The 23,646-nt window shown below is 27.4% G+C and overlaps 2 protein-coding genes across 2 annotated transcripts in view; both read left to right on the top strand.

Moving 5' to 3' along the window:
* Nucleotides 1-2,002: 2,002 nt before the first annotated feature.
* LOC105362608 (lipase 3-like) lies at nucleotides 2,003-14,391 on the top strand. The gene is made up of 9 exons (XM_011500082.1): nucleotides 2,003-2,095; nucleotides 2,880-3,080; nucleotides 5,257-5,455; nucleotides 8,995-9,112; nucleotides 10,669-10,915; nucleotides 11,739-11,897; nucleotides 11,985-12,069; nucleotides 13,872-14,014; nucleotides 14,103-14,391. Exons 2-9 carry the CDS (start codon nucleotides 2,901-2,903, stop codon nucleotides 14,253-14,255), a joined length of 1,284 nt encoding a protein of 427 aa, XP_011498384.1. The 5' UTR covers nucleotides 2,003-2,095; nucleotides 2,880-2,900; the 3' UTR covers nucleotides 14,256-14,391.
* A 6,539-nt stretch (nucleotides 14,392-20,930) lies between these two features.
* Nucleotides 20,931-23,646, top strand: part of LOC105362607 (lipase 3-like) — a 14,496-nt gene continuing 11,780 nt past the window's right edge. The window contains exon 1 of the mRNA XM_011500081.1: nucleotides 20,931-21,347. The gene's annotated coding sequence lies outside the window, so the exon portion shown is untranslated. The remainder of the gene's footprint in view (nucleotides 21,348-23,646) is intronic.

Here is a 23,646-nt window from a genome sequence, read left to right as displayed (position 1 = left end):
TTAAATGTTTATTAATTTATACGAAATTTAAACGAGATTTGAAAATAAATAAATATTTTGTTAATATAATATTTTAATAAATAAATTATTTCAAACAAAAACTAGGAAGTAAATTCCTACCGGAAGAAATGCACGTAAATAAATTATTTATGAGACATACGTATATTTATCGGATTCGCTGAAACTGTCCTCTTTCGCAAATTAATTTCTTTTTATTTCGAAAAAATACACAGTTATAGGCTTTACAATTAAATAAGCAAAGATCACAGTAATGACAATTGAACATACGAGGTACAGACGAATATGATTACTCACGTAAAAATTCATTTATGAGAATTAATTTCTTAACATTATATTAGCGTGTAATGATTTAAATATATATGTAATAATATTATTTATTTAAAATTTGAAATGAAATTATTATGAAAATAAAGAAGATCAAATTGTTAAGTAATGAGTTCAAATATGCAGAATTATAATTATAAAGACATATATTTTTTTAATATTTTACATATTTCTATACTATAAAATATCACATTTCTGATTCATTTGACATCTGATGCATTTGAAATCTTATAAAAAGTAACGTACTTCTTGGGTATTAATTAATTGCATTTGTCACATTATAAACAGAATATTTTATGTTAATGTGCACGATAATACATAACCATCAAAAAAATATTTAACCGATGATATGGATTCCTTATTATTATTTATCGACCGATGTGTTTTTACAATTTGTGAAATTATTATTACCATATAATTTGTAAAATATATTAACTATAATTACAATACATTTATAGATGAGATTGTTAAATATATATATATATATAGAGAGAGAGTGAGAGAGAGAGAGATTTTTTCGAATCGTAAATTATTATCGAAGAATTATTAAAAATTCAGATTTGTTCCTCATAAATGTATATTTGTGTGGTATAATTATATCTAAAGTTTCATATCATCGATAATACAAATATAATAGAAATAAAAAAACTGCAAGTATTATTATATATGTATATATATATATATATATACACATATGTTTTTTTTTAATAAATTAATGACAACGATAAATAAACGTATAATTTAACGATAGTAATAAAAATTGAGTAAATCCATATAATGAAAATAATTATTCAAAAATTCTTTTATTAATTTATTCATTTTATTTGTTTATACATTTTTGATATTTAATTAAAGGTGACTTTTTACCGTAAACTATTTGATGAAATTCGTTTAAATGTTTTATAATTCGTGGTTATCAAAAAAAAAAGAATATTTGTCACTGCAAATTTTGGAGAATTTTCTTTACAATTCAACATTACTAAACATACATTGCAATCAAATATGAAATTTGATATCCATTGGCGCTGATTTTATTATATCGTGCAAAAATGATTAATGGAAGTTACAATAAGACAGCTTCAATTAAAATATGCATAATTGCCTTTTTCTATCTTATTTTTATGTCCATTTTATGTTTCATTTGCATTTTATCGTAACACTTTTAATGCAGTTTATAATATTCTATATATAGGAACGCACTTTTATTATTACTGTCTCATTATAATATAAATCAATTTGCAGATGCCCGAAAGACGAGGAAAAGTAAAGGCCGTGTAAATAAAGCAAATGAAAAGAATACCTTCCTTCTTACAAAAAAAAAAATAAAAAAAAAATAAAAAAATAAAAAAAAAAATTTCATGCAATTATCCTTTACGGGAGTGCAACGTGAGAACCGTAGAGTAAGAAAACCGGCAATTGACGGGATTTTATCCGTCGAAATGGACAATAATGTAATTCACTTAGGAGGAGTACAACATTGAATACAGAGTCCCAGAATCAAGGACATCAAGGGGCGTCGTGAAACCGCGCATCTTACACATCTTACACACACCCACTCGTGCTCGCGCGTCTCTGCACCTGCATCCGAACGTTCATCCCCCTCCCCCTAACAACAGGTAGGCTCAGGCACGCAAGCGTGTAACGTGGTTGCGGTGACGTGCAAGCTCCTGTTGCACGACTTTATATTCGAGCCTTGCACTCGTCGTCCGCAAGTTCGAGCGATAACATCGTTCGCCAGGCGCATTCCCAGGTAAAAAGCACAAGTTGCACGGCTTTCTCTCTCTCTCTCTCTCTCTCTCTCTCTCTCTATCTCTCTCTCTCTCTAATGTATAATGCTCGCGTGAACTTCGTAAAGAGCTCGAAAGTTTTTTTTATTCTTTTTTTTTCTTTATATCATTACACCCTTTTCGTCCACGCTCATGCAAAGTGATATACGATAATTAATACGTTCTTTTATTTTATTTTATTTTATTTTTTTATTTGATGGCGTACGAACATGTCGAAATGCATATGGTATTTGTATTGTATTTGGCGCGATATTTAATTATTAAATATTACCAAATGATTGTTTTTCTTGTTATTGTATATGCGACCTCAATTACACATACGTTGAATTGTGCAAATTGTAAAGTTTTGGGACTTACATTAAAATTAACAAATTCTTTTACAATTAAGAACAATTAAAAATATGCTTCAATTTAACCGTCTCGTATAAAAAGTATATGTAATTATAAAATAGTTAAATGGATAAACGGTGTTAACTAATTCGATAAACAATCTTCCATATCGATGGATACTTTTAATCGTCATTATATCGATTCATTACAATATATATATATATATATATATATATATATATATATATAGAGCAATGAATCGATAAATTTGTTTTTATATTAAAGAACTTTTTTTATTAAATTAAAGTGTAAATACAAATTAGAGATCGATATGTAGATATCAAGATAGATATTTAGAGATATTTATTTTACAAATTTAGAGCTTATTTATTAACTATTTTCCTATTTTTCATGGAGAAGTACGCAATATAGGCAAATATGAACGATATAAAATCAATTCTCGTGTTGTATTTGGTATATACGCTGTTGATTGATGTTTCGCCAATATTTTTTGAATCACGTCCTGACTTGTTTGCGCGTGAGAGATACGCGAGGAGTCGAAATAAGACGACAGAGAGATCTTTTGATTCCATAGAAGGCCTAAAATCTCTGGATTTTGTAAGTATATTTTATGGTTCTTTTACAACATAGAACGGAACTACAATTGTATTAGTACATTTTTTTAAGTATATTGAGTTATATTGTCGAGCGGTATTATGGATAACAAACTATTGAATGAAAATTTTACATGATTGTTGTTAGAATAGTAATGTTAATAAAATCATTGTTATTAGTTTATGAAAAAGAAATAAAGGTACGGAATAAACATATCAACGAATTACCGATTTTCGTTTGAGCATAGATTACATTTTTTTTTTATTTCACCTCATTTTTGTTAATTAATTAAGTTTATTAATTCGGCCATTGAGTTTTGTCTATCGAATTGTATTATTATTGACTTAAAAATATTTGTTTCATTTGTTATGATTAATAAATAACATTTTCTATTTTCTTTGCTCATATTTTACGAAACATTGTTCCTATTATAGAGTCAGAATACGCAAATTAATTAAGCAATTTTTACATTCGATAATAAAATACTTGATATAATTATTATTGTATAAAGTATTTTTTGTTGTTGTTATTCTGCGGTACAACTAATAATTTTGTGTGTGAAATAAAAAATTAATTTAGCAATTCGGCATTTCATAGATAAAAAAACTCATATCGATTGTAGTATATATAATATCGAATTCTGTAAAAAATAAAATACTTGATATAATGTTTTGAATATTTATGCAAATGTAAATATCATATTGGATTCATATCTTATGGAATTTGAAATAAATCTGTTGCCTTTAATAAAACAAATTATCTCTCTTTATTTTTCATCCAATATGAAGATAAGCAACGCGAACTATTTTAAACAATAAAAGATATAACATAATATGTCATTAGTAATTTCAATTTTAAATTGATAATTATTGAGAATAAACCTTCCAAGCAATTATTAAATGCCGTAATTATCTCGATAACTTTGTAATAGTAAAACAAGCTTAAAAGTCTTTTTACATATGTTTCATATATTCTTGTGTACACTTGATTATAAATAATATTCGTATGTTTCTTATGGAAAAGTTAATTATATATGATTGATTATAGTTACATGTAAAAATTTATAATAATGTATAGCACACGAATTGTCATGCTACACAGAATTTAATCTATCGAAGCTGTAAAATCACATTTTCTATTTTCCTCCATTTATTTATATGTTTTATTGAGATCTGTACATATGATATTTTTATGTCATTCGATAATGAATTAAAATATTGTATAGACTGTGTTTTAAAAAGCAGTTAATGTTTTATTACACGGTTTATTTGCGTATTATTTGGATAAATTAAAATTTGTATCGAAGGAGATCAATAAATACGAGTATTTTTAATAAATTAATTCTGTACTATAAATTGATCGTTACAATGAAATTCAATTATTTGTAAAAACATTTTTTAAAAAATGTATCAGCAAATTTCATTTATATCTTTCGTAAATACGAAAAGTGCTTCGTACTACTTGGGATTTTATCAAATTAAGCATCTATTTTTAACGTTATTTTATAAAATAAAGAATAATTTTAAAAGTTAAAAACGTCAAAGTATAGCGGGTTAAAAGTTTAAAAATTTTAACAATTTAATCAAACATAATTTAATTCAAGCTCTAATTAAATTGAACCAACATAATTTTACATATTTTGTAGCTTCGTCCTTATTTAACACGAATTGAGATCAAAAAACAAAAAAAAAAAAAAACCAAAAAAAAAAATACATATAGAGAGTTGAATCGAATCCAAATTAATAGTTTAAAAAAACCATGAAAATATATGTGATATAAGATATGTTTACATAGATGTTCGGTAATTTACGTAGATCGTTTACATAATATGAATAATTAACAAATGTAATTAGAATGGATAAAGTTGAAATTATATATGGTTTCATCCGTATAAAGTATTTGTTTTATAAGTACATTTTTATTATTTGAGTCTTACATTATATAAAACATCCTTAAGTACTCGAATGAGATATAATTTATAAATTATATGAAATTGCAAAGTCATCTTTATAAAGTAATATTAAAATATTTTACTATCAATTTTAGACAATGTAATTAATATTAAACTGTAAATTTATGTTTTTTGTTTACTTTACATTCATCTTAACAATAATTTTGAATAATTAAACGCAAATGCCTAATATAAAAATTTCTCATTCTTATGAATTATTATAAAAAGGTGGCACTTGTCAATCGATTTGGATATCCAGCCGAAGAACATCTTGTGACAACAATTGATGGATATAAGTTACGCATTCACAGAATACCGGGAAGTCCTTCAATTCCTAAGGCAGCGAAAAAACCAATTGCCTTATTTCAACATGGTATATTCGCATCCTCGGATTTATGGATCCTTTCTGGCCCGACCAAGGATTTGGGTAAACGTGATTTGAAAGCATACTTACTTTAATCTATAATTTTATGATATTTGTATACATACTTTCACCTAAAACTTTAAGTTAGTTTTATAAAAATTTTAATGTCAAGGTATTGAATTCCAATAAAATTTGATCGATTAAATTTTCCCGGTCTAATAATTTAAATGGATGTTTTTATTTTTGTCAACATTACATTTATATTCACATAACTTATTACGCAAAGGTGTAGAGATTACAACTATAAATGTCAATATAAATCACATGATAAATCACGATTAATTTTCTCACATTTAATGTCAAGGTTAATTTCAATTTAGTGCCTTCTTTACTCACAACATGAAATTACATTATGTTGATTCAGTACATTTGTATTTAATAAGTAATTTTCACCCATTTTTCACTCATTTTACAACCTAATTTTATGTTTAACTTTTTATAAATTAGATATATTTATATAAATATTATTTCACTTTATTTCATCGTGGGTAATATTAAATGCATAATAGTACTGTGGCAAAACTGCAATCATAATCTATCGTTAGATTTAAATAAAGTTAACAAAGCAGAATTAATTTGGTAATTACTATATTATATTATATAGTGGTTTAGTATCTTAAGATTTCAAATATAAATTAACACGAGTTTTGCAAAAATTCATTGATGTAAACTGATAAATTATAAAATTAAATCTATAACTAATATTCAATTAAAAGCACCTCACGGTCGCCATCACACGCACACACCCCCACAAACATATATATATATATATATATATATATATATATATATATATATCTAGTTTATTAATAATAATACAATATGAAGTATTCTAAATTAAAAATAAAAGTTCATTATAATATTTTGCGAACGGTAGTTTCAATTTTTTTTTATATTTATTTATCTATTAAGTTTATATATCACTCTTATATATAACTCTATTCTATTATTTTTGAAGGATTATTTTGAAGAATATAATTAATTATAAGTGCCTATATATATATTTTTATTAATATTAGTTTACAATCAAATTTTAAAATATAATAGATTAATCGATCAATGTTTCTTATTTAATATTATTTTATAATTTTTTGTATGATTTTTTATATTATGTTTTTTTTTTCTTCTAATCTTATATTGTTTTAAAATACTTTAAGTCATTAAATAAACTCGATTTTCTCATTTAAAATGCGGAAAATATAAATTAGTAAATATAAATAAAATATAAATAAAATTAGTAACATTTTTATTGCCACTTAATTCGTTACACGAAATCTGTTTTCATTCTTATTAATTTATTGCATTGGTGAAAACAATAATAACCAATAATAGCCTATTTTTATTTTATCATTAATTTTTTTTTTTTTGTATAAATGTATAAATGCAATATTTCTGATAATACAGATTGAAACGGGATTAAAAAATAAACGTTATATTTTAAATTTTAATTAGGACGAATATCGAATATTTTAAATAAAACTCGATTCCATTCGAATGTTATTCATGAGTTTAATGGAGCTAATGTTAAATTAAATATTTGCCCCCGAAAATGAAATTAAATTTAAATACAAATATAATGTATTGATCGATTTGCAAAGATAATTTTCTATAATTACTTCTTAAAATTTATTGCAGGCTTAAAATTTAAAGTTCCATATAAGTAAAATAACAAAAATTAAACCTGAATTTAAAACCGAACATTTTCATAATCCTACGGATATTATCGATTTACTCTCGTTAAAGTAAGTATGTACTTATTAGTCCGAAATTCTTTGAATTTCAAAAAATTCAAATTCTATGACTATTGATATTAATAATTTCTTGTCTTGCCAATTATCGAGTCACCGTGTACACAGATGATACGTTTACCTTAAAAAGATGAAATTTGAAGAAATAAGATAAATTTGTTCTAAACTTTGGCACATTCATATAATTTTTATGCAAACTCAGTTAGAGTCTATTGAGTTTACATCGAATTAGCGGCTTTTTTTCTCTTAATGTTTGCATCGTTAACATCGAAGTACATTTTGTGAGATAAAATCAACTTGCATGCGCTGAGTATTCACTTCATATGCGGTTTAGCCTGTTGGTCAAGGTGAGCCGGTCGTTTACGCACAGCAAAAAAGAAAAACAAATAAAACACAATAAACGAACTTGACGAATAATATTTGCAAGTTGGGTTGATATTTAATTAGAACTATGTACCATTGTGCAAGAGCGTAATGTATTTTCAAACCCATTATTAGGATTATTTATTTATACGAATTATACGATTATTAATACGAATGATAATTTTAACAAAATGTAACATCTAAAGCACATTAAGCATTTGCATACTTCTATGTCTTATTATTTCAATTTATAATTGTGATATAAAACTAATATTTCTTACATTCATTATTAATAATACCATTTGCAAATAGTTTTATATCTATGTAATAACTCGTTTACTACTTGCAGTACTTAACACGGTAATTGAAAAATTATTACTTTGAATTTCACTGGGAGAGAATAGCGCCGTGTTTAGAGTTATTAGAATTTTTTTTCTTTTTTTTTTTTTTTTTTTTCTAATCATTTCTTTAACGGACTCAAGGGAGCATAATGTTTTTTTAATGAATTTAAAATATAAGATTACTACTAAATATATATATTTCTATAAATACCAATACAAATTTAAATAGAATTATAATTTAATAAAATATACGAATAATATTAATGAGTGTCAATACCCCGGTAAACAATTATCTGCATTACCAATACTAATATACTATATTAATATGAGAAATAATATACTTACTGTTTGTTAGTATGTATTTGTTAATATATAATAATATCTTCGAATAGATAAGTTTGGGGAAATAAAAAATTGAATACATAAAATAATATTATGATATAAAAAAATAACAGGATCTACAGAGCTTTAAATTAAAAAAATGTTAAATTTCTATGCATGTCTGCGTTTTTTTCTTAATTAAATCGTAAAACGAATTATTTTACATATAGAAAAAATCACTTCATTATTTCTATGTCTAAATTATGTCAATAAAATCATGTAAAGACTTTGAAATTTATATTTGTCTGTTTTTCGAATTAATTGAAAAACATTTGGGATTTGGATATTTTTCTTCTTCACTCCTAAATTATTTGAATAAATAATTTGTATTTAAATAGTTTATATGATATTCTTTATAATACTAACAATATTTACCCAAACAGGTTAGATTAGGCATTCACGTTGTAAAAATAAATTTTTAGCGTCCTGACGAGGAAGTCTTTTAGAAAGAACGATTGTATAAGTTTTCATGATTATTTGATAAAATTTGGTTCTTAAACATTGTAGGATATTAATAGTGATGATGATATATATATATATATATATCACTATCATCACTATCATCATATGATGATATATTAATAATGATATTGGCTAACTGCACAGCAATGACAAATATTTTATAAACAAAATACATTCCAATAAATATAATAATAAAACAAATCGTTTCTAAGTTCAACTTTGAACAATTTTTGTGTTTATGTTCTAGCGTACTTATTGGCTGATGCCGGATATGACGTGTGGTTGAGCAATGCACGCGGTAACACTTATTCCCGTTCGCACACAACGTTGTCTCCGAACCGTGATCAGCAATTTTGGCAATTCAGGTGATTTAGTTCAGTTTGTAAATATTAGTTTATTAAGACGAAAGACTGTTTATGCAGGCAATAACAAATGCAAGCAAGGAATTTGTAAGCGACTTATTGTTTAACGATAGAGTGGGAAATGAAATTGTCCATTTGGTTAGTATTATGCACGAGGAGTGCACGTTAACTTCCAATGATTATATTTTCTATTTACTTTATGCTGAGTTTAGTATTGTGAGTTTTAGATACGAAAAACATTATTAAATACATTAGAAATTAAATAAGGGGTTCTGGAAATGTGTTTTTGTTATATGATGGATATTAAGTTATTTCCGAAATAACAGTTGTAGCAAATCTACGTGCGAATTCCCAAAACAAATAAGCAATTGTTATTATTGCTATTGTTATCAGTTATTAGCTTTGGAGTGAAAAGTAACAAAAGTTGATAATAAAAGTTATAAAATACACGATCGATAAATTTGTATATTATAAAGCCAATATGTAAATAATTTTAATTGAAAAAATGTATATAAACGAATCCTTATGGTAATGCTAGAAGACGCGTTGATAATCAATTTTAATAAACAATTTGAATTCTTAGTTTTACTTATACAATTCTTCTTAAATAAACATAATAATGCATCGTGTTTAAAAATACAATTACTTTAATTAAAATTTAAATAAATTAAAAATACATTTAATGGTAATCCCAGCTCATTATTTTTGTGTTTTATGATGTGGAAATTTAATATGATAATAATTATATTGCCATAGTAAGAAATAATTTTTCAAATAGTACTAATATATTTTCAAATTTATAAATTAGATATTAGAACATAATTACGTGATGATTACAATTACTCATGTCACTACTAAGTCTGTCATTTTTTTAAAGCTTAAATTAAAATACATACAATGATAAATAATTACTATCAAGATATGTTTGTATGACATTTGTAAAGAGTGAAGTTGAATCCGAATTTTTAAGTGAAATTTTTAATTTAAATATTGACGTAGCCAAGAACATAAAATTTATACATTAAAATAGTTTCAACTTTTTAACAACTACACATTGATTTTACAAAACAAATTATTATAATAGAATGACAAGGTTACTAGTATTACGTAATTTTATTAAGTTAATTAGTGACTAATAATCAAGTGATAATCATCAATCCATATTTTTTATACCTCTTTGATAATGAATTATACGAATGTATAATTTTATGTATAATATACGAATGTATAATGATATTTTTATTGCAAAAATATGTATTATTATTCACGTAGAAAAAGTTTCTATGTTGTATAATAACTTTGAATATTTTCAAATTAAAATAGCATGAAAATTAATCAATGCAGAGATCATAACATTTTTAATATATTCCTTTGACTAGTAATTGGATTTGAACGAGAACGAAAAATTTATATGAAATATAATATGATGTGATATTAATATAATCAATAATGTTTTTAAGTTTAATGTTTATATATATATATATATATATATATATATATGTATGATAAACAATATGGAAAGAGCGATTTAAATATTTAATTGTTACATTATAAACTAGCTTCCACGAGATAGCAGTATTTGATATGACAGCTGTCATCGACTATATTCTACAATTAACGGATCAACAATCAATTGTTTATATTGGCCATTCGATGGGTACAACTATTAGCTATGTATTGCTGTCTACGAAACCCGAATACAACAAAAAACTGAAATTAATAATCAGTTTGTCACCGGTAGTCTACTGGCATACGCCACACTCACCTATGGTGAAGTTCGTCAAGAAGAATTTTGAGGCATTTAAAGTGACGTAATACTCATTATTGAGATTAACTTGTCTTGCATGAGGTTTATTGTTATTTTCTATTTTTTTTTCTTACATATTAGAAAATTGGCTAGTTGAATGTATTGTGATAGCGTCTTAGTAAATTAGCAGCAGTTGTATAGCTTCAGTTGAAATAAAATATTTAGTTTGAATGTGAAAATTGAAGAAAACTTTCGTATGCTCTATTAATATATTAAATTGTTGTAGTTAAATGAGGATCGGTAAGCTTTAATTAACAATATGTAAAAAAAAAAAATTTTTTGTTTTTTCTTTTATACCATCTATTTGTGTAATATGTTAATCTTAAAATTATTATCGATTTTTTTAAGAAATAATTAATTCTTGTAATTAATATAATATACGATTCCTACTATTTTAAATAAGGGAATGCTGTAACAATATGTTGATTAACTTTCATCTATATTAGTTAAATTTTTTTTGGAAATTCTTCGTCTTTATGTACTTTTTTTTTTTTTTTTTTTTTTTTTTTTTTTTTTTTTTAGTTTAAATTATCTAATACTGTAATAAGATATTTTTCAAAGCCATATAATCCATGAGCGGCAAATATAATATTAGTAAATATAATAGTATAGCGTATGTTAAACAATTAAAAAATTATATCGAGCAATTACATTACATTTGCCATCACATTTTATCATAATGATATACAATAAATTTATATCAACTAATTATATTCAAACTAGTATTATTTAGATTATTAGAAAAATAAAAGTAACATCAAACTATTATATTAAAATAGAACATAAATTTGATTTTTAAGGTCTATATCATTTGATTTTCAGAATTTCTATATTAGTTCCGGTACTTACGAAGTCTTTCCTTTAACGAAAGCAAACATAAAAGTTTTGTACTCATTTTGCAGCAATGAAAGTATTTTACAACAATATTGTATAAAACTTATATATTATTTGTTTGGTTACAATCCTTCTCAATTTATTACAGTAAGTGTTACATACCGAATTATGTTTATGATGCAATATATTATGCCTTGTTCTTCTAAGAAATTTTTATAAAATTTTTGTTTCCAGTCTAAATTGCCGACTCTAGTCTCATATTTTCCTTCAGGATCTTCGATTCAAACGTTAACGCATTTTTACCAAAATTTGATATCAGGTATATTATAAATTTAAATATTATAAAAAAATTTATATCCTAATATTACATTGTAATTTTAATGTCAATTGATTGGGTCGAACACAATGAACAAAAATAATGTACCTTGACAAAATTCCATTTTGTCTACATATTTGTATATATATATATGTTGTAAATATTATTATTATTATTATTATTATTAATGACAAATATATTGAATCTTGGATAATTTTGAAATACAAGATTTATACATATATTCCGAAATTAATCATTATTTATTTTAAAAACTCTATAACAAGATAAATATATATATATATATATGATTAATAAATATAATAAATTTAATTAGCATGAATAAATGAATTTTGCAATTTATAATAAAAATAAAAGCTATTCGTCTATATGTTTAAATATTCAAATTTTTAATTGTCTTTCTTCATAAAAAACAAAAGAAAGAACAAATTTATTTATACGATGCATGCATAGCTTGAATTTTACAGCCTTACAGTAGGCAACCGTATATACGTGTTTGCTAACGTTGCTATGTCGATGTTGGGGCCCCACGAGTAACAAACTTCATTCAACATACTTTTCCATTAAGTGTTCTCATACTTATTGCGTTTATTTACATATATTTATTTAAACGTAGTCTTGAATCATAATTAACACAATGGGTAAATCGATTTTTATTACACACGGATAGAAACTTAAATTAATTTTTGTTTTAATTTTTTATTTGGTTTATAACGGAAAATTCATATTTTCCAATGGTGTGGTATGCTTGGCAAAAACAAAAAAATTATTTTTCATAATCTAAGAATTACTAATTAATACGGATCTGTGATTCTTTTTCTTGTCTTTGCTTCTAAAAACTTGAATTTCTTTCTACTTTACAAGATTTATTTATTTATGTATATTTCAATAATGTGATATGAGATGTGATGTAATATATTTTAAATGCATTATCATTTATCGAATCATATCGAATTGTAAATATTACTTGTTATAATATAAATTTAGCAGGATTTACAAATATAATTATAAATATTATCTTTAAGATTTTTTTATTAAAATTTTATTAATTTTACACTTACTCGATTGTTATTCAGAAATATCCTAAAGTTTTAAATTCGGCAATAGTTCATCCTTTTGTCCAATCTTCATCATTATCATCATTAAGATATTTCCGTTAATTAGTTCATTTACATCGATTATCTGGATGGATATTTTAAACTTCGTATTGACAATATGCATTGACAGAGGTCCATCTCGGTGAAGATCGGATATTTAAGATTGTCGGATGCTGCTCGAAGGATTTAAGATATTTTTAGAGGCGCGAAAGGATATGTCATTTATAATGTTTTTTATCGTTGTGTTACACATAAGATTTTCGCCTACAATGATCACCAGCTTCTGGGTCACAATTTTGAATGTCAATCGCCACGGGTATCTGCTTGCTTCTTCTTACAGTCTCGTTCGGCATTGCTGGCTAATAAATCTTGATGGACTGATTCATCCGTTTTCGACTTTTTTTGATCTTGAGTGGTTAACGGGGCTGTATTCTACTCGCAATTTCTAGCCATTGGATGATAGAGTTGCAAGCACTTTTGAAACTCCATGATCATTTTCGTTCGCTAATAAGTAGGACGCGCTTTGTGGCCAAAAATTGCTTCTTGGCATTCCTTTCTAACAATAATAATAACAAAAAAAAGCATCTTAAGTCACAATGGCACGCTGCACTAATGGTAATAATAAATTCTTAAAAGCACTCGCAATACTCGCCATTTATCATATTTTAATTATTTAATTACTTTTTTTAGATTCTTTTAAAATGTTTGACTATGGAATTATACAGAATTTTGCAGTGTATAAGCAGAGGGAACCACCGCATTATAATTTGAGTAATATTGTCGCACCAGTGGCTTTATTTTATGGAAAAGGAGATACATTAATTTCACCACACGTAGGCGGAATTTACAATACATATTACAAATATTATCGACAGAACATTGTTATTGTTTGCTTAATTGCTTAATTACTTTATTATTTAGAATTCCATCGATTTGTCGAAGGATTTACGAAATATTGTGACTATTGAACCAGTGAAAGATGAAATGTTCACTCATTTTGATTTCTTAATTTCACGTGATCTAAAAACTGTACTCAATGATCGAATCCTAGAAATCATTAGCGAAGTCGCTTGACATGATTATAGATCCGATGATATTGTATTATAGTATTTAATGAATTCGTTCGTCTAGGGTATTATATATATGCAACTGTTATTTGTTGATGAAGCATATTGTATACTCAATCATCATTGATATTCTGTATTTTTTTATGAAAATATAATTAGAAATTATGTAGTCTTTTAAATAGGAAATAAAATTTATTTATATTCTTTCGTAACCTTTCAACTGATGTACATTTAATAACATTGTTCTTAAAATTGAGTAGTTCTTATATGTGTTAATATTTATAATTATTATATGTATTTGACGTTTATTATAACAATTTTAAAATAGCAATATTTGCGAATGTCTAGTTACTTACGTTTACTTACGTATTTTCATTTACAGATATTAAATTAATATAAACGACAAAATACATCAAAAGTAAAAAAAAATATTTCTTTCATAAATCGTGTGAATTGTTTGATAGAATATTATATAGAAATTTTTTTAACAGACATATACATCGCATAAATAATTAGCAGTAAGAAATAAAAAGTGCATTGAACTAAAATTAATTTTACGAAATAAATACTGTTCGAGAATGTAGAAACTCCCGGCTCATTAGTCATCTGGGAAACTCGAGATAAGAGTTCCGAAAAAAAAGCGAACTCTCGACTACTCGAGGAATAAACATTCAAAACGCGCCTCGGATTAACTAAATCTAAACAATTCAGCAAAACTTCGAATATCTAAAGAAAATACAATTCATAAAGACATCTGGCGAGAACAAAGGTCCAAATGTCCAGCAAAAAGGTCATCATAAAACTAATGCTACGGGACATTTGACGCGACAAATTTATTTTTAGACAAATACCTTTTCTCATTGTATGATATATGGTTGTATGATATATTAGTTGATAATAGTTTTATATAGATGAAGACTTTAGTAATATTATGATAGTAATGATAAAAATTATTGTAAAGTTAGTCAATATAAATTGAATGGCAGAGAGAGAGAGAGAGAGAGAGAGAGAGAGAGAGAGAGAGAGAGGAGAGAGAAGAGAGAAGAGCGAAGGTGAATTTTGATATATCCATTTTCTGTGATAGGTAAATTAATTTCCTAGATAACAGTTTTCTGAGAGACATGATGACTCTCGATGGACTGATATATTCTTTTAAATGGATTTTACGTGTATTTGTTTAATATGATTCAATCTGATTTCATGGCTAACGTAAAAATACTAACTTTTAATTAATAATAAATTTCGTTTAATCATATCTAATTTTTGATGTGCCTATTTTGTTCCTTTATAGGCAAAAAATAATATGATTTAAAAGAACGACTATGCATATTTAAAGCATTCGTTTTAATTTTTAAAATGAAATCATTTATAAATTGTAACTGAATGTAAATTAGTTGTATATTATCACTAAATGAACATATGACTCGTCGTTTTAAATTCTAAGATCATTGTCTCTTTCAATTTAATCACTAAAGATTTATAAATTCTCGAGAATTAGCATGCAATTAAAAAAAAAAATTTAATAAATGAATCTGTTATATTTAACACGTAATTTTTTATGAATCGAAAACAATTTTATATAAAAATAACTATCATCAATCGTGTTATATTTTAAGAGAGAATATATGTACATTAATTGTTTATATTGAATGTTACAATGCTTAAAATTTATTAATATTCAGTAGGGATGAATAATTTATTAATTAAGTGTTTGTTAAAATAAAATATACTTTTAGCATTGTATATACTTTTACTTTTTGTGATTAAAGCTTATTTAATTATATTCTTGGAATATTCAGTACAGTTCATTTGCATAAATAAGAATATTTCATTCGGAGAAGAAGAATACCGAATACTTAACACATAATAAATTCGTATTTTCAATCATTTTATGTAATATTATCCAACATTGGAAATATAATAAATGGTATATGTAATGGTATGGTATATATAACATTGAGCTCAATGAATAATACATTAATCAATGCTTTGGGAAGTAAAGAATTTTTATGTATAATAGTCATCTTAAAATATTATAATAGTTATCTTCAATTTTTTAAAATAAATTTCTCAATTGAGCTAATAGAACCTAAATTTATATTTTAACGTGAAATACTAATTCATTACTAAAGTAAAGTAAATTTCATAGATTTTTCGTTTAATTAATAAGAAATGTTATTATTAAGAATATAAATAATTAGAACTGTATCGCTTTAAGTTTATTATATGTGTAAGATAATAAATACGAAAATTTTATTTATGAGATATTCAATCAAATTATATTAATCTGACGTTGATTGATATTATTCTGTTGCAACTAAAGTCGTTTCATCTCCTTATTTGATAGGATTTTGACATTATCTAAAGTTGAATATAAAACGTGTAAAAGTATCATTAAATTTATAACAAACTTATTTGTTATAACATTACTAGTCTTAGCGACTACATTCATAAATGGTAATATATATATATATATATATATATATATATATATTTAATAATAATTTTTAAATTAACGAAATAATTCTTTACAGTTGAATGCAAATAAAAAATAATTCATTTATACATATATCACGGTTTACTTATATATACAACCAACTGGAGTATTCTTAGTTTTTGAAAATTTTATTTCTTCTTATTATAAATGTTTTTTAAATATTAAGATTCAGAATTTAAATATTAATAACCTTCAAATTATACTAACTTATTTAAATAAAGCATATGATTTTTATGTTTTTTTTTTTTTTATGTTTAATTAACTGTAAAAAATACTGATAAAGCCGATGTAAATTATTCGTTTGTCACTTAATAAAGTACGATGTATTATTTATTCTTTTATTAGTATTCAATAAAACAGTATAATAAACTCCTCATAAAAAAAAAGAAATTTCTTTACAAATTTCCTATTTAATATAATTAAAATATTTTACGTTAAATTTAGAACATCATAAAATACAATTTAATGTGATCGATGTAGAAAAAATAAAAATATATAATCAACAGTGAATAATTTTGTGCTATTTATAATTGAATTTATTTCCCATGAATTTTTTTACATAATTTATTTGATTTAGAGATTTCATTCTACGATTTATAAATTTAATTTTTACTAATTATATTGACATGCAATAATTAACAATTATATTGCCAAGGAATAAATTCAGTAATAACAATAATTTTCTTATTTTATTAAAAATTCATTTAATATATTTTCTCAAATTCATCAATTCACTATTATATAGTTAAAAATTTGTAAATAATTGTCTTTTAAAAATTGCTATGTATTATTGTAAATTTTAGAAATTTAACATCAGTCTATTTTAATGATTTTTTTAAAAAGAATAATTTTTACTTGTGCATATCTATATATATATATATATATATATATATATATTTGTGTGTGTGAGCGCGTGTGTATTATTTACCATATTTTATGAAAATTTAAATCGTCTTTCTAAAAATAATGCAGTGAAAATAGTCTTTTACATGAAATACAAAGTTTTAGCTAATAAGTGATACTTTTAACAAATATCATGTAAAATTCAGCAGACATTTAGTAACTTTTACTTAAAATATTCGTCAAACTATTATTGAAATTTCACATAAAGAGTGTTTATAATACATGTTCATTAGCTAAGTCACAATATGTTAGTTAATGGGACATCATATAATTTACGTGACTAAGAAAATTAATTAAAATAATCTGAGCTACAATATTTATCTTTTTAGTACTTTAGTGAGGAAAATAGTCTATTTTATAAATAACACAGATGAATATATAATAAATAGTAAATTACTTGTTTACTGAAATAAATTATTAGTTAATTAGTATATATAGTTCATAGAAAACGTGTAATAAATGGTGAGGAAACGATGTCAAACTTGAAGAAGAAAGTACAAATAAGTTTTAGTAATGTGTAATATGTAATAGTTGCAGGAATTTCATTGAATGAAATGTTTTCATTTTATGTATAGCAATGAGACGTCATAGCCGTAAGTATAAATACTCGTTAAAGTATTATTATATAATAGCAGTTACAGAATAGTGTGAAATATATTTGTAATTCCATTATGTTTTAGAACATTGACATTATGATTTAAACGTGCGTGTACGTAAGTATATAATTAAATATAATTATATCTCAACATTCTCTGAAAATTCATCTTTTAATCAAATGACAAATTGATTATTAAAAAATTTCCAAAAAGATGATTGCATTTAAATTTTATTTCTTAATTGAAATTCAATATTTTAAATTAATGAAGTTTTTATTATAAATGAAATGATTATACTAAAATCTAAATTTAATAGTTAAATCGGGAAAAATCACTTTTTCTGAAAATGACTTCAGCCGAGTACGAATTAATTCCGACTTCGGTGTTCAAATATCGTATATCTCTTTTTATCTAAGAATTTAATGTCTATTTCGTTAAATTTTTAAGTATTTTGGAAAACTTATAAAATTATTTGTTCAGTTGATTTTCACTTTAAAGGTTGCACTTTTTAAAATGGAAATTTAAAATTACAATCAATCTCTTTAAAAGAGAATTTCATTTATTTCGAAGAATATTTCAAAGTATTATTTTTTGTATTATATATTCTAATGTTTAAAGATTTTAAATTATAAGCGTTAATTTACATTATTTATATTAATTTTATAGTTTTATTTAATGTTATAGTTTTTTTTTTTTTTTTTTTTTTTTTTTTTTTTTTCATTATATTTTTATTTTCACTTATGGTAAGTTACATTAATTCAACAAATTAATTGCATAAAATGTATTACTTTATATTTATAGAATAATATAATACGGTCAAAGTGTTTTCATTTAATATATTCCAATTGGTTATCGTTTTTATACAAAAGCAGGACATGCTAATTTATGTGAATTTAACATAGCTGTCATATTATTACATAAAACAAATTTATGGAAATACAATTTGCATTAAGATTCGGATTAATTATTAAAAATAATTTGAACAGAATTTATAAAAATATTTTGAAAGTATACGATTGAAAATCATATGACTTAAGCAAACATTAACATTTGATTATGTAAATTTTTAGACAATGATAAATCTTTATTTATAAATATGTACGTATTAGTATTGTAATTTTTGTAATTTCCAAAGAGGTATTGTCTGTAAGTTATAGGGTATTGAAAATAAAAAAAAAAACAAGAAAAAAAAAATAATAATAATATTCATAATATCCGTATACTATGTTTGTTTACGCGAAGAAAAAAATGGTTTCTTTAACTATGAACATAAAAATAATATGGAATAAAGTGTAATATTAGTTATTGATGCTATTTAAAGATATTTTTAGAAAAAATGAGTCATATATTATTGATGATATTTTTAACAGTCAAAGAAATTCGAAAGGTTTAACAATTGTAATTAGCGGTTGTGAAAGAATATTAAAGAATTCGTAGACATTTTAACAAATTTATCGAAATTTATCGTAATTTATCGATTGTGATATTTGCTATGAAGATAATTTTGAAAAAGAATTTGAGAAGCTGTGAATCTTTGGTAGAAGATAGGCATAGTTTATTAGAAATTGATCATAGAAATACTTAAACATTTGGAGTTTCAAATTCTCATTTAAAGTTGGCTTAATAATGCGATATTAATGTAAATTAAAACCTCTTCTTAAATCCTGCAAAAAAAAAAAAAAAAAAAAAAAAAAGAAGAAGAAAAAAAGAAAGAAAGAAAAAAAAAGAAAACTAACAATAACTCTGCTACACTCGATTCATCAATTAAGATAAACGAATATTTTTCATCGATAATGTCAAATTAGATTGTAGTTAAGTTATGATTTGACATGATTTTACTTAACATTGATAACAGAGATTGCCGTAAAAGATGAAACAGTAAACCAGCTAGGCATGGAAATTGTAAGAGAAATAAATTTATAACTATATATTTATTATTATGTATATTCGCCATGTAGACGGGCGCGCGCGCGTCTGTATGCATATACAAATATATTGTAAACACAGTAGAGAGCGAGTTAGTTTTCGAGTTGTTGAAAATTGTTGATAAAAGTCGAGCGGCAATGGAGATTTCTAATAATGCGCGTAGAGTTTATAGGTAAGAGCGAGACGGGGTATTATTTGTAAGGAGATAATGTGCGCTCGGGATCATCGAAACTCTGACAAATATCACGATGATGAGGCTATTCCAATAAAACTTACCGAGCGCCCGTAGTGTCAACCAAGCAAGTGATTATGTATGCATAGAATGCCCATTGAAAACGTACGCATGCTCGATCTACGCTCGAAATATGATGGCTGAGCGCGCGTGTGTGTTAGTGCGCGTAAGTCAACGAGCTCTTCCGCCGAGTCGAGCGCACCGGGTATCCAAAAGGAATTATGTAAATTAGACGAATGCCGATGGCCGCTGTATGCGGCAGTGCGGCGTGGGGCGCGCGAACCGCTAACTTTAAGCTCTCTCTCTCTCTCTCTCTCTCTCTCTCTCTCTCTCTCTCTCTCTCTATCCACTGTCTTTCCTTCTTCGTCTTTCGTCTCAGCTTCTTCTACGGTCAGCTCCTCCTACGTTTGTATTGTATGCGGGCGCGCGCCGGGCGGGAGGCTCCTCGCCGAGGAGAGTTTAACGAGTTGCGCTGGCGCGACGAGAACGAAAATTTTCGCGGCTCAGTTCGACTTTGACCTTCGGAAACGTCGCGATCTCTAACGCGGAGAATGATGTATGTAGGAAGGAATGTTGTTTCTTTATCGATAATGGTATATTGGATGGTTTCAAGGCTCACGCACATGCGGCATTGATAGATTCGCGGGAGTGCGGAATACATTGTCGTTTTACCATGTGACGTTGTTATTGAAATGATAATCGAGCGAGCGTGTGGAGCGCTCACCGTCACTAGCTTTCCAATCGACGAGTTCGCTCAAATTTCCCGCCACTCTAATGCCCGTTTTGATTAATGGACCAGCCGATGCGAGTGTGCACTTGGGATCGCTAATGCAATTGGCATTTTGCGTAGTTTCGCGGGCGCTCGTCATAACACTCGAATGCCTCGAATAAACGGCCCTGGTGGTTTGAATTAACGGAGAGGCAGTCGGCAGCAAGTCGCTGGAGGTATGGAGAGACGATCGTTCGCGTAATATCCGGCTATGATGCTCGAAGGCGGGTTGGTTGAGCCACGCGAGCCATATTTGCCCACATCGGGACTGTCAAATATTATTACTGCGCGGCCAGCCGAAGAAACACGGAATCGAGCCAAAATCCGCGCGCTAGCCAATTACGTCGAAAGATCTGTGCAGCTGAAGGATAATTGTCATTATCGGCGATTATTTCCCATTCCTAGGACACTGTCGAGTGTTGCGAGCCGGCTATTGGGGTAGAGGGAGAAAAATAGGGAACATCGAGGATGATGTTCGGTCTTGCTGAATAAATAAGGATAGGAGGCCGGAGGTTGAGGCGCGAGCGAAGAGAGGAGCCCACGCGACGGCAAATCGCGAATTAAAGCGAAGATTCTAAAGTGTATGGCGCAGGTACGAGGCTGACAATAACGACTGCTACCTACGCACCATTAACCTAGTTAGTCATCCCGACCCGGATTCCCGGGCGCGTTTCGCGTCGGGCGCCACTGCAGCACTGCACGACTGCTCTCGCGATCCAATCCATTGCCGGCCGACGACGTCCTTGGATATTTCACACGGAGAGCAGGCTCGAGAGCTTTGCCGGGAAAAGCGGAAGTGCGATGAGAATTCGGTCTCTCGATCCCATCCAGGATACCCGCCACGCTTACTGCGCTCTTGCACATTGTCCATTGCCTGGGCGAATTGCGTTGATTTGCGTGTCAGCAGAGCTAATGCGTCGATCGCTTATCTATAATATAAAGTACGCATAGGAAAAACTCGTTTATAGCACGAGCGCTTAAGATAAATACATTTTTCTTTTCGAGTGTTTTTATGATATTATACGACGACCTCGCGAAGGCCTATTAATGGCCAATGGGCCACGAGCGTAATAATACTCGTGAAAAAATATTGACAAAAATCTCAGCTCCGCCGCGTATTCCTAGGGATTTTGAGCGACTGTAAAGCAAAACATTACACCGAATACATTTAAATATTAATGCCCATTAAATAAAAATGTTTATAAATTACTTATAATAAAGATTTTTTTTCTTCTTCTTCTTCTTCTATTTCTTCCTCATCCACTGTGTACCATGTCGCGCTATTTTCATACAATTTCCTCGTTTTTATGTAGACGACATTTAACGAGAATCAATTCATTAGCGAATATCGTTAATTTGAAAAAAGTGCTCATCATCAAGACGGAATAATATATATATATATATATATAGAGAGAGAGAGAGAGATAGAGATATGGTACTAAATGGTGGCTTATGTAATGAATATTTTTCTACACGATACGAAGAAGAAGACGATAAAATGAAATACTCATTTACGCATACGCTTCATTTGTTAATAATATTTTACGCGGCGGATGAATAATCACTTAGCTTATAATGTGTGTGCAATGACTCTGTGATTTGGCCTTTTTTTTGTCGTTCGAGTGAATAAAAAGTTGCGTATCTCGAGTTTCCGCATTATCGTCGAGCTGATCGTCAATCGTGAAAAAAGTCCGACCAGTTATCTAAAGCGAGAAAGAAACATCGTAACAGCACAGACTCTCTTAGGCGAATACTCTCATTTACAGCCTTGTGCAACTAAACTAGCGCCTACTAAATCGAAATAACATTGAGCTATCAATTGGCAAAGCTCCCGTTTTGCAATCCGACACGCACGCGCACGGGGGACTCGGCAGCTGGGCTGCGCTTAGCCTGTGGAAATCGGAGCGCGTTGTATTGTTCGATTGTTCCGCGGCTCGGAGCATTGGCCTCCGTGGGACATCCTCCTCGTATTTTGTTAGTCTTAGCTTCGACTCTCTGCCTCGCTTCGGCCGGCTTTAATTGTCGCGGTATATTGCATTATTAGTCGCCGGCACTCGGGCTCGCCTTACTCGATCGATCGACTCTCGGCTTAGCGATTATTTCTTATCCACGAGCAACGACGTAGCCAAGAAAAATTTGGCCGCGCGCGCTGCCATGTGAGTTAGGAGCGTCAGAAAATGCGGCAAATGAGATCAGTCGAGTCGCGAATGAAGGGACGCCGATTAGACACATCGAGCCTTGCAAAGCCCGAAGAATGACAAACGAACGAACGAACGAACGAACGAACGAACGAACGAACGAACGAAGGAACGAACAAATAAACAATAAAAACACAGAGGAGAAAAAACAAATGTCAAGTCATAAAATGATGACGGACGGAGAATCGACGTAGCCTCTCTACAAGGGCGACGGATGGTGGGAGACGGGGGGATGGGAAGAGACGAAGAGGGGGATGGGAAGAGGGGGGGGGGGGGG

Source organism: Ceratosolen solmsi, unplaced genomic scaffold (genome assembly GCF_000503995.2).
Source record: "Ceratosolen solmsi marchali unplaced genomic scaffold, CerSol_1.0 scaffold41, whole genome shotgun sequence".
In the NCBI taxonomy this organism is placed as follows: Eukaryota; Metazoa; Arthropoda; class Insecta; order Hymenoptera; family Agaonidae; genus Ceratosolen; species Ceratosolen solmsi.
The sequence above is the reverse complement of the archived record's forward strand: the minus strand, read 5'-3'. Positions and strand labels throughout refer to the sequence as shown.

Bases quoted from the DNA above. Each gene is read 5' to 3' on its own strand.
- LOC105362608 (XM_011500082.1), top strand. From the start codon at position 2,901: ATGAACGATATAAAATCAATTCTCGTGTTGTATTTGGTATATACGCTG. The intron at 3,081-5,256 runs GTAAGTATATTT...TATTATAAAAAG, and splicing joins GCCTAAAATCTCTGGATTTT to GTGGCACTTGTCAATCGATT. The intron at 12,070-13,871 runs GTATATTATAAA...TACTTTTTTTAG, and splicing joins TTACCAAAATTTGATATCAG to ATTCTTTTAAAATGTTTGAC.